The following is a 13,488-nucleotide window of genomic DNA, read 5'->3' on the forward strand; positions in this document are numbered from 1 at the left end:
GAAAAGGGAACAGGACATTCAAGAAACAGGGAAAGCCAGAAGACATGAACAGTAACAGTTAATATTTATGCCAGACACAGTTACCTAAGCTCCTTATTGGTAGGTGTAACCATCTATCATCTTTCACTTGGGAACCCAGATGCTTAGCAGGCTTAAGGAAAATAAATGGCCAAGGCCCGACTTAGTTTCTGGGTTGGTTTGAGCTGCTTTTGATTTTGCAGTGCCAGAAGTGAACTCATGCTATGTGTAACTTCTGAACACACTTGTGTCTTATGGCTTCACAGAGGTTTAATCTTAGGATTTGAAACTCTTTATGATCATTTGGTTGAGTAACATGGAGGAATGTCCTTACTCTTCTGAGATGCACACTGAAATAGTAGAAAATATTATAGTGGCTGCTATTGTCTTTCAAGCGATGCAAAAATTCCCATCTGGAATTTTTCACAAGGGGAAAAGTAACATATTAATACATAAAAACTATTATAGACAACAAAAACCAAGTAACTAAGGAAGGGCTGCTAGCACCTGATATAAATAGCACTAGTCATACCTGAATAACTTAAAAATCCCAATCACATCTATGAATGACTCCAGTAGGCAAAAATCACAAAATGACAACAGAAAATGTCAATTCTCTTCAGAAAAAATACTATGGAAACATATTCAACTTGTTATAATTAGAGACAAGAAATATGACACTATTCTAAACACTGAATGAACCGAAATTTGGACAAAAACTATCATCAGCAAGTGAGGATTTATGGAAATGAGTGTTCTCATACATTATTAAATATATCAGATCAGCCTTTTTGAAAATCTATCTACATTTTAATTTAAAACCATTTTTTACCCAGTAATTCTACTTTCTAGAAATTTACAAGGGTTATAAACTTTGTCTTAAAAGCTGTAATTACTCTCAGCTTTGCAAGCCATAAGGAACTGTTCCCTTCATCTGTTCTAGCTTGAAAATAGCCATAAATAATAAACAAATGCATGGCTGATTCTAATACACTGTTTTGTGAATATTGTGTGTGAATGCTCACACATGGATGCACATAATCGTGTGTGAATGCTCACACATGGGTGCACATAACCATGTGTGTGTGAATGCTCACACACAGATGCACATAGAAAACAGAGATTGATGTCTAATGTCCTTCCAGATCCCTCTCCACTTTATTTATTTATTTACATATCTCTTCAACTGTGAGCTTTTGATTAGGCTAGCCTAGCTAGACAGCTTGGGGTGAAGGGGAGTCCAGGAGCTTGTTACAGGTAGGCCCCACATCCATGCAGCTTTTATGTATGTGCTTCTTGGAGTCCAAATTTGTGTCCTCAGCCTTGCATGGCAACTGCTTATCTACTAAGCCTTAGCTCTCAAATACATTTTAGTTATAAATCAGATACATGAATATGGACTATCATATTTGCAGGGTCCTGCTATACAGTAAACTCTGAACCACACAAACAGTTTATTACAGCACTGTTTATTACAGTAGAAAAAATGTAAATAACTAACAACATATTAGTAGAGTACTTAATTCACAATAATTCACACTAACCCAAAGCAATGAAATATTACTCCTATATTTAAAAGAATGAAAAGAGTGGGGTGGGGCTCCACATTTGCACCTGCTGCAGTCTGAGTTCCTTTCATAACTCTCAGTTGGGTGAAGCTTGATTAGGATTCTTGATAAGAGAATTTAACATAAATCCAAGCACAGCAGTTATTAGAGAGGCACTCAGAGAAAGGACAAAACACACTAACCCACAGTTGTCAAGTGTATGATTTTGGTGGCTCTAAAGTCACATCTCAAAGGTTAATAACATCCCTCCCCCTTTCCTTCTTTCCATAAATGAGATTCTAGACTGGCTCCAGAGGTGGACTGAATAGGACTGAAATCTGGTAAGGTAAAAACCAGGGCCACAAGGCCTGCATACAGGGGTCAGCACATATCTTTCACTGTTAAGTGAGAATTCTTGTGAATTCCCAATACAATTAAAAACTGCAGGTTTACAATTGAGAAAAGGTGAAAGACCACATGTGAAAGTTATTAATATGTTTAGGCTTTAAACATGTCATCTTAAGTCTTATTTGAAACACTTCTACATAAAAGGAATATTGTCTCTTAAAGGTAACCATCACTGAAAATGTTAATTATGCTGTATTTCTCTTTTTTTTCCAGAAAGTAACATTTTCAATTTTTGAGAATTTTATATATGAGGACTATACTTACTTCATTTCTACCCTTCCTTCTCCCCATCTCCAGCTCATGTGCCCCCCACATTCACTCAAGTTCATGATCTCCTTTAATTACTGTTACACACATACACATGCATGTGTGCACACACACATATGTAAGTGCAGCCTGCTGACTCCAGGTGTTAGAGTTGACCACTTGGGACTTGGTAACCTATCAGAGGGCTGGTCCTAGAGAAGATTGGTTCTCCCTCTTAGCAAACTTCCACCATCTTGACTCATCTGTCAAGTTTTAACCAGATTCCAAAGTGAGGAGATCCTTTTCCTGCCACATTTCCTTAACTGTCTTTCTGTCCTTCCTACCATGGTCTACCTGTCTAAGGCAGAGGGAAAGCCTCCTGGATAAAACCCAAAGAAAAACAGCAAGATGCAAAACATTAATACAAGAATATGCAGTGAAAAAAATACATGGGCTTATTTTTATGGGTTTTGTATGAATATATTTTAAAAAACAGTCATCATAGTTCAAGTGGTGAGAGTCATGTATCTGATTTGAAGAAAAGATTTTTATTAAAACTCTTCTGTTTTTACTATATATATGCATTTAACTTTTATAACTACTTTTGTAAAAAAAAAAGAAAAGAAAAGAAAGAAAAGAAAAGAAAAGAAAAGAAAAGAAAAGAAAAGAAATAAATATATTGGCACAGCAGATGTTAAGTGCTATGTGGATGAGTTCTCGCTCTAGAGAGGCTTCAGTAAATGGGATACAGGCAGGTCTGAAGCAACTACAGAGTAACAGTGGTGATAAAGAAGACTCAGCAAATGTGAGCTGGGTTGTAACCATTACACAGATTAACTCTCTGATGTTCCTCATCCCAGATTCAGATGTCTAGCCCAGGGCTACCAATCCTGCCAATGGCCTGGAAGTGCCATGAAAAATGTAATAAGAAATGAACCAAGGGATTAATGAAAGCATTGGAAATAATGAGCAAACTTCTATAATTCTCAATATTACTACCTACGTGGCAGAGAGGGGACAGGACAGACCATAGGTAATTCTCAGAATTTGAGCAAGAGATTAAAAAAAAATTAAAATTAACAAAAGATTCCTGTTTATAAATAAGTTTCAGACTGGATAAAAGCTAGAGGGGTACTTAATGGAATGAAGGAACAAATCATTTGACTAGTGGTGAACAAGGTCAGTGTCAAAGGGCTGGGGGTAAAACAGGCAACAGCACAGATGCCAGCAGGCAACAGTCACAGTCTTATCTACCAAAAGACTAGTTCTTGTGAAACTCCAAGTGACAGGATCCAAGAGCTGAGGGGACGGTGCTGACCTTTGCTGCAGAAGCCAAGGAGCCAAGAACAAGAAGGCCTATGTTATCCGGGCCACTCTGAGTACCAGTCAAGACAGGTTGTCAGTGATGGGCTCAGCCCTCTTCATCTCATCAGTGGGGCAAGACAAGAAATGAATGGTGCGAAGTTGGTACAAGAATTGCCCAAAGGGAAGTTGCTCATTGGTTATGATCACATTTAAATTCTGACTTTAGGAGATCCATGTAAAGTCACCTTTGGTTGTATGCCCTTGAAGCATAAAGTTATTAACTCCTCTAGATGTTTTTATCAACAACAGTACCAACAACATCAGAAGGTTACTGTAAAGATTACTTGAAATGAGATACGTAAAGCATTAAACAATGCCTAGCACATGACAGTCAGTAAACAGTAGCTACTTGTATTAAAAGGGTCAAGAAGTGCCACTATGGAACAAGTCCTACACGCATGGCCTTTTTAACCTAGTGAGTTACAAGGAAGAGACAGATTAAAGGCAGCAGAAGTCACTTAGACAATGACAACTTCCAATGAAGATGGAGCTTCTGATGGAGTATTTGGTGTACAGAATTGGCTCCCAACGTATAGGGATCCCAGGGAGTTTAGTGGGACTCTAAAAACACCTTCAAACATACAAGAGAAATCCATCTATCTTAACAGTAATGTGTATAGACAACAATGTCAGATGACAGATAAAATCAAGCCAAAAAAAAAAAAAAAGACAGTCAGCATAAAGGTGATACTGGCTCATTGGTGGAGAAACTGGTTAGAAAACTTGGCAACACTGGGTTTTAAATTTACAGATTATGTAATAGGATCAAAGTTATATATATTTTGGTAACTTGACCTGCTACCAGAAATCAGTCTACTATCTGTAAAAAAAATTATTTTATGTTTTCAAAAGCTACCTAATCAAAGGAACATATGTATTGTAGAATATAAACTATAAAAAACTATAAAGTCATAAGGAAAAGTTTACTTTATTACACAAAAATAATCGCTTAAAGCTTCTAAATGGATTTTTCATTCTGTCATAAGATCAGTATTCTTTATCTTAAGGAAATAGTTTGAAATTAGATGTCTGAAATTACAGACAATGTCAAACTCTATACATGTTTTCCTATATGCATGTGCATATATGTATATGTGTGTGCAAAAAATTATATATTATATATGCAAGAAATAATGTATATTATATATATATATCCCACGATAAATCTTAATTCATATATATATATATATACATATATTATATTCCATAATAAAGCTTATTTTTGGCACAGTAAGAGACAAACAAAAATAATAATATAGAACAATTATAACAATACACATTTTAAAGTTATGCAAATGTGGTTGGTCCCAAAATATCTTTCCATGTAGTATTTTCAGACTATGTTTAATGGTGAGTAACTCTTGGAAGTGAAGAAGGCAAAACTGGCTAAGAAAGGACCACTGGATATACAACACGGTGTCCTATGTTGCATACAATAATATAACAAACACTGTTTGCCTTAATAGTAAAAGTTTCTCAACTAAGAATGATAACTTACTCTAGGAAGGCCTTATGTTATTTCAGCAATAAGTATTTCTGGTGTGTAATCTTGTAAAGTGAAGGTCAACTTTAGTCCCAAGGCCATGTGTAACTTCTCTGACCTGAATGTGCCAATATAAGTGACGCTAATGTAAATGGAAAACAATATCATTATATACTTGATTACTCTAAGGTTACACTTTGAAGTTGGAGTTGAGGTTTACTTTGGAATTATTTTAAATGCCAGTGTTCATATAAACTAATATTAATGGTAAATAGTAAACTAACTACAAAAATGTTAACTTTTTTTGAGATTCAAATCTTCAAAAAAACAAAGGAGTACATTCCACAAAACCATTATCACTCCTCCTCCCCCAAGCCTCAGGGAACATCATGGACAGTGGCGCTTAAGAATGAAAAGATGGTGAGGAATGCCACAAAACACAGCCATCCAGACAGCACACAGTTACAGTCGTGAACACTTGACCCTTCAACATGCCATCACACACAGAGGAGGCCTCATGAGGAATACTTTTGCCTGCTAATGGTTGTTGCTGGGTTATCGTTTCGGGAATGGTGTAGCCTCTGGGAAACGGGCTGGAAAGAAGGGGTTCAGAGGGAAAGAAAGAGGTATAACAGAGGGTAATGTGGGCGAACATAATCACAAATTGCTGTATTATGGATAAAACTGTGAGAAAAAAAAGCTTAAATCTAAACATACAAGAAGTACAAGCATATATACAAAAGACATCAGTAGTTTTTTTAAACTTAGCATTGAAATTCTATATACAGTGCTATTTAATTTTCCCACCCCACCTTTTGTCAACTGGCCTTTAAAAATGTCCTGATACAATTTTTCTATGTACATGTTGTGGAGTCCCAAAAAGTAAGTTGAAGAATATGTGTGTGCATATGTCCTCTTCTAAAAATAGACCTAAAGCTAAATATAATTATCTTTTAAAATAAAATACAAAATTTGCTTATTAAATGACTTATGAAACAGAAAATTATTTTCTCTGTTTCTTCTGGGATACATTAAGTATATTACAGTTGCCATAAATTGATACCTTGTAGGTCTCATTTTTTAAAAAGTATATGAGTCTTTATACCACTGTCAACTATTGGCTATAAAAGCGCTTAAACATATGATGGAGACAAATAACCTCAGAATTCAGAACACTGAATATCCGTAATTGAACATGATTCCTTTTCTGCATTTTCCTACAATTCAAAGTTGTATGTAGATGAGGTATTTTCCCCATTTTTAAAAAAGATTTAAATCTCAAAAAACATTTTTGTAATTAGTTTACTACTTGTCCTTAATATTAGTTTATATTAAACACTGGCACTTAAAATAACTTCAAAGTAAAACAGGATTGCTTGAGTGTTTCAAAGATATCACTAAAGAACTCCTTCTTAAAATTAATTATTCACAGACACATACCTTTGGGCCAAAGCAGCCCAAACACAAGATGGTTTGGTAACTAGCACTGGGGAGTTAGATCCTTCCTGCTGTCAGTGCAAAGTATTATAGTCTATATAGGAGAGCCTCAGACTCTCCTATCATGAATCATAAGAACTTTCATAACCCTAAAGGTACATCAACAGTTCATGAAACTATCATTAGACAGCTTGTAAAAACACTAAACAGCAAATATACATCGACTTGGACTAATCAGATCTCAAAATGTTGTGCACTGATGAGAAAACTGAAAGAAAAAAATTATATCCAAATTCATATGTGTTTGCATCTGGCTACCACAATTCCTTATCTGTCATCTGGTACCTGTTATCACATAAACACTCTTCCAAAGCAGAAAGAAAATTCATAGGTTTTTCTGAGGACAAAGACTGGGAGCTGCTCAGAAATCAATTTCCAACCTATTTCTTACACAAAAATTAAAACAAGTGAACATAAGCACCCTGAATCCAGAGCCTCCTGCATGCTAGGCAAAGTCAAAGCTGTTTTGTTTGCTAATCCTGTATGTGATAGTGCTAAACAGCACATTGTTAAACTTTTACATTTAAAAAAAATCCTTCGGTATCTCCCACAAGTCAACCAATTCTTAAATAAAGAAGTGTCTTGATGTCCTAGGAAATCCAAGAGTTGGGGGGAAACAAGGGGTACTTCCTGGATCTTGGAGATGTCCCAATTTACTTATTCTAAGGCCTTGGGTAGTTCTCAGATATTCATGTAGCTCTAAACAAGCTTCTTCCTAAATCTCTGCTCACTTTCCATACTTGCAAAACAGCATAGTAGTCAGTTAGGTTATAGACACAATTTTGAGGCAAAGAATTGTGGTTAATAATTTGACAAAAGTCCACCACTTTGAGGCAGCACAGCTCCATTTCATAATGGAGTTAGCTCTGCTTGCTGGTCAAGGGTGACAAACTTTCCTCGATTTCTAGGATACGGTCATGCCACCGACTAGAGTGGTTAAACACAAATCAGGCCTTGAAGTCTGAGGGAGCGCCCGCTTAGGGTGAAGCCGGGGAGCTGAAAGGCCAGGGGTCCCAGAGGTGGATGCGGTGGGGTCACTTCTGGAGCTGAGCCCTCCAAATGTCCTAGGAGCCCCAAATCCAAAGCATACACGCCAGGAACCCAAACATTCCTCCCTCTATCACAAGCTGTTCCTGGGTCCCGAAGAGGAAAGGCTGAACAATCTGGAGCCGGGCTTAGGGCAGGAGAGGAAGGCTGACCGCTCAGGAGGCAGTTACAAGGGGCCCAGGCCTAGGAGACGACCACAATTGTCGCTTTTACCCTCAAACCAACCGCAGCCCTTCGGGCGAAAAGCCCTCCTCGGATGGCCAGAAGAAGACGAGCAGATGGGGCGCGAGGTCCTTACCCGCTGCAAGGCTGCCCACGGGCCGCCGCCGGCCGCTCCAGTACCAGAGGCCGGAGGCTGCTCCCCGGAACCCCAAGGAGGCTGCCATGCTGCCCCCCGCCCCGCCTCCGCGCCGTGACCTCCGCCGCCTCACACACGGCCTGTGGGTTAAGAGTGTGCGCAGCCGGGATGGCCCGCACCACCAAGGACAGCTCGCGCACGCGCTCTCCTTGCTCTACTTGGGCTCCGCCCAGCGCGGGGCGGAGCACTGTGTTGAGAGGCGTGGCCGGAGAGTCGAGAACGGGCCAATCAGGATTTCCAAATCCACAGACGCCCAACCTTGCCTCTGGCTCCTGCTGAGTTTACAGTCTTTGGGTAGGAGAATTCTTGTTTATCCGAAAGCTGAGGGGTGTGTGGGAGGTGGTGGCTGTCGCTCCTACCGCCTCCTCCAAGCACCTGCAACTGGCTCTTCACAGGGCTGCTGTTTTTCTTCCTCACAATCAAGAACCGCAGCTACTACAGTATTTAAGGAAAGAGCAGAAACTTCGTGTTTCCTAGCATAGAGACTCATTTTTAACTTCGGTAATAAATACATGGATCTCCCAGGGTTAGCATACATATTTTCAGCGTCTGTTGCAACACAATCACAGAATCTACCGTGTGTGTAATAACTGATATCTATGTGATATGACTCAACGGTTTTTCCAATCATATTTGAAAAGTAGTAGGGAAGCAATTTTATTACATTGTTCTCTTTGAAGAGTAGCATTTCTAGGAACTTACCGAACCCATAATGGGTCATTAATGTTTAAAACTTTTACAACCTGCATCTTTTGAAACCAGAATCTAATGGTACATTTAAACCCAGGGAGTAGTATATATGTATATTATAAAAACAGATATTTTGCTTCTCTCTCCTTATTTGGATATTCAGTATATTTGGTGGTTTAAATAAGCATGGCCCCCATAAACTCATATGTTTGAATGCTTGGCCCATAGGGGGTGTTACTTTATTGGAGTGGGTGTGGCCTTGTCGGAGGAAATGCATCACTGTGGAGACCAGCGTTGAGGTCTTACCTATACTCAAACCACAGCTAGTGTGTCCTCTTCTGCTGCTTTCAGATCAGGATACAGAGCTCTCAGCCCCAACTCTAGCACCATATCTGCCTGGACACGACTGTGCTCCCATCATGACAATGGACTAACTCTGAAACTGTAAGCCAGCCCCAGGGAAATGTTTTGTTTGTTTGTTTGTTTTTATAAGAGTGGCCATGGTTAAAGTGTCTTTTCACAGCAATGAAACCTTAAGAAAGACAGTATACATATTTGAATTTTTGTTTCTTGGGCATAATCACAAAGCATTCTATTTCAGCTGAAGGATTTTCATCTTCAGTACACCAAAACAACACTTGTAACCTTTGAAGAAAAGTAGGCCAGGAAGAAAGAATGGGGATTGGGGGAGGGCGCAATAGGAAAACCAAGAGGTCTACTTTCCACCCTCCCCCCTCCCCCCCCCCCCGCAAAAAAAGACAAAAAAACCTGTGTTCGTTTTGTTTTGTTAATCCATTTTTCCTTGTGCTGTATTCATCCGACCTAAAAAGCAAGATCAAGGGATTCAAGTTTGACCTTTAAAAAGCAAAAAGCCTCTTTCCAGTTAACCATAGGGCTGATAAAAGGAAAACTAATATTGCTGGAAATTTCTTTGCAGGCTCAGGGTTCTGGCATGGTGTTAATGTTCCCAGAAACCCATACAGAGTTCGAGGACCCATCTGTAGCTATAGAAAAACAATTCCCTTCTCTGGTTGCCCTTCCAAACAGTACTCTGCCCCACACTAAAAACAGGAAAGAAAGTCAAAGGGAAAGGGAACAAAACAAGCATAAACAAACAAATAAATAACATTGTAGCTACTGGGCAATCTCTTGGATGCGGTGCTGCCATCCCTAATAGGGCTAATTGGTTTCTGCAGCATTTCATGTCTCTCTATTCTGGTTTCTTTAGGTTTTACTGGAATGGATTTTCTGCGAGCAATAAATGTGTCCCTACAGGTTTCTATATTTAACTGCTGAAGTGCAGTCTGCTTCCCAGCTCTGTCGACCCCCACAGCAGAGCTGTTTACGACACAAGACAACACATCAATTCATCTCTGCAGCTCCTTGAGTTAATATCCCAGCCCTCCTGAGATTTTACACCCAATCAGATTGCTTTTGTCATTTTTATTGTGGGCTACTGTTTTTGTTTCTCTGGGTTGTTTATGGGGCTCTTTTCTCGAAAATGAGTTATTTCTTACAAAAAGCCAACTCTTGTGAACACCATCCTCCTAGGAGTAGAAAGAATCAGGGGCCGTGGGGGAGCAAGCGGAGCACCACTGTGTGAGGTTTGGGTTAGTTTGCTTTGGTTTTGCTTGCTTTGGTTTTGCTCTGGCTATGGAACTTGCCCAATATGGAAAGTTTGATTCTATTTGTTTCAGTGTCACAAAGGGGTAAGTCATAATTTTAATTTATTCCCATATCATGTAGACCATTGTCTCTTTCCAGAAGCCCTGAATTGCTTCACAAAGGATTTTCAAAGATGGCTTTTCCTAAGTGTTGCGACTTTGTTAGCAATTCTTAGTATTTGAAGGTGTTATTATATTTGAAAGGCAGTTTACTGTCTATGGTTAGACTTGGGGGAGTTGGGGAGGCTAGGATTTAAGACAGGGATCAGCCTGTAACATTGGCCTGGAACTTGCTTTGTAAACTAGGATGGCCTTGATTTCCTAGAGATCTGCCTGCACCTGTCTCCTGAGTGCTGGGCTTAGAGGTGTGTAGCCCCACAGCCTGCCCATCCCATGATTCTTTATGTACCTTATAGATCCCAGACCAAGAACTGGAGAGACCAAGTGAGAGAACCAGAGGAAGCCTTGTTAGGTCTCAACCCCGGGTCAAATGGCCAACTGAGGTGCTCAGGGGCCTTTTAACACCAAAGCAGATTCTGGCCATCAAGTTCTTCCAGATCTTAGGATCACCCTGGCTGGTATACCTAGCTCTCCACCTTAAAGTCTCCAGTCCAGGGACTGGCTGGGCTGCCCTTCCCCCAGCTGTTCTTCCTGACATAACATTTTGATTACACAGTCCTTTTTTACCTCTCCCTTCTGCCCTCTCCCCTCTCCCCTCTCCCCTCTTCCCTCTATCCCCTCTCTCCCCTCTCCCCTCTGTCCCCTCTCCCTTCTCCCCCTCCTCTCCCCTCTCCCCTATTCTCCCCTCTCCCCTCTCCTTGCATGGCCCTGCTCAGTACACTGGTCATGTCCACTCTGGGCTCTCCCAGATGTCTCTGCCTTAGCCAGTGCTCACCCTTATATCTGTGATAAAAATCTTAACCCCTGTGAAGTAGTCATATTCTCCTTTTATTTCTTTTTTTCATTCAGCCTTAAGTAAATAAAGTTCTGAGTGGATGTGTGCTGTTGACATGGGCGCAGCCAAGTCAAGGACCCTTAGCCTCAGACCCATGGGAAGGGCAAAGCCTTCCCAGGGTGAGAGCCAGAGGGAAAGACAAAGTCTTACTCTGAGGTCCAACTGTGGGTGTTCATATTACATCCAGAAAATGTCCATCATAAGTTTCTCCCCTGGATATTTATGGCCTGAAGCCCACACCCCTCTGAGACTGCTCCTGCTGAGATTATAGATTAGCAAGATCCATTTTCTTGATCCAGCTGTATATCATAAAACCTGCACTACCTGTATTATCCTAAAACCTTGTTTATCTGTATGTAATAACCCCGCCTCGGTTCAGCTGTATGCAATAGCTCTGCCTCTCTGTTCAACTCTACAATAAACACAGTGAGCTTCTGGGGTGCTGCAGTTTCTCCATCTGAGAGCCCAGGCCACCTGATCCCTGCTTCCTACACAAGTGCTGTTGTCTCTGTCTTTTCTTCCTTCTCTCACAGCCCCCAGTAGGCAATGTCCCTAAGACTGAGAAAGGACCTTTTCTATTGTAAAACCTGAGACATGGGTATCTTAGCAAGACAGAGAACATGTTAGGGTAAAAGATAGCTTACACCCAACTGTAGACACACACATATACATGCACATACACACCACAAACACACACACACCATCCAGTCATAGAAAATACAAATGCATACATACATACATATACACACTACCTAATTGTACATTCATATATTTACATGTACATACACATACCACACAACTGTATATACACACATATCACAGACACTCACATACACCACACAACTGTAGATATACACATGAGCATACCCACTACCCAACTGTAGAAACACATATACCACAAACACACACCACACAACTTTAGAAACACACCCGCACATACATAAACACATACACTCTCTCTCTCTCTCTCTCTCTCTCACACACACACACACACACACACACACACTACCCAACTGTAGACATACACACATACAAATTTACATATTCTACTCAATGGTAGACACACAGCACACACACAAACACATCACCACTGTAGACACACACACCACATACACACAAACATACACATAAACACAGACGCACAACCAAGCTGTACACATACACACACACACACACACCACATACTCACACACATACCACCTGATTGTGAACATACACACTTACACATACACACCACACAACTGTACATACATACATATACCATCCAACTGTAAACACACTCATACCATTCACTCACACACACACACACACACTCAGGCACACACCCCACAATATTAGGTAAACAAACTCACACACACTACCCAATGGTAGACATAGCACACACACAAACCCATCACCCAACTGTAGACACACACACACCATACAACTAGAGACATGCATACATACCACACACACACTCACACACAAACATACTCACATACCACCCAACTGTAAACATACACACATACACACCATACAAATATAGACACATATGCACTGCACAACTGTACATATACCACCCAACTGTAGACACACAACACAACACAACATACACACAACACAACACTCACACATACTCACACCACACAACACTCACACACTTACATACACACACACACACACACCACACAACTTTAGGCATATGCACACACAGGCCAAATGATAGACCTCGGCTTCTGTACTCTCCAGGCTGTGGTGAGACCTCCAGGCATCCTAATACCACACAGCATGCCTATCCGCTCAGCCGGTCTGCCATCTGCAACAGTGGACAACAATCCAGGCCTTCCTGTGAGCATGCTTCTCCACACACTTGGTGTCATCAGAGACCAAGGGAAGGAGGCCAGAGCTCCACCTTACCTTAGAGCAGTGCTTCTCAACCTTCTAAAGCTGCAACCCTTTAATACAGTCCCTCATGTTGTGGCAACCCCCAACGATAACATTTTCTCATTTCTACTTCATAACTGTAATTTTGCTTCTGTTGTGAATCGTAATGTGAACATCAGATAAGTAGGATAGCTAATATGCAGGACCCTGCGAAAGGGTCGTTTGTCCTCCTAAGGGGTCACAATGCTCTACTGCAAGAGAGTGATAAGGCTCCCCGCCACTCAGTCGTTCAGCTGCTCAGCCCTCAGCCAGGACAGTATCTGAGGAGACCTAGTAAGGAGACAGGA

At 40.6% G+C, this 13,488-nt stretch overlaps 1 protein-coding gene across 3 annotated transcripts in view; it reads right to left on the minus strand.

Moving 5' to 3' along the window:
* Hibadh (3-hydroxyisobutyrate dehydrogenase) overlaps positions 1–13,270 on the minus strand; it is a 105,464-nt gene extending 92,194 nt beyond the window's left edge. Inside the window, exons 1-2 of one of the 3 annotated variants that reach the window (XM_052173753.1) lie at positions 13,175–13,250; positions 9,428–9,481 (exon numbers count right to left, since the gene is read on the minus strand). Coding sequence is in view for 1 of the 3 variants with exons in the window: in XM_052173751.1 (XP_052029711.1) it covers positions 7,910–7,997 (88 nt within the window). In the remaining 2 variants the exon portion in view is untranslated. Of the gene's footprint in view, positions 1–7,909; positions 8,106–9,427; positions 9,482–13,174 lie in introns of those variants that run through there. The other 2 variants (XM_052173752.1, XM_052173751.1) reach the window with 2 other exon arrangements.
* Between the last annotated feature and the right edge of the window lie 218 nt (positions 13,271–13,488).

This window comes from Apodemus sylvaticus, chromosome 2, assembly GCF_947179515.1.
Source record: "Apodemus sylvaticus chromosome 2, mApoSyl1.1, whole genome shotgun sequence".
NCBI lineage: Eukaryota > Metazoa > Chordata > Mammalia > Rodentia > Muridae > Apodemus > Apodemus sylvaticus.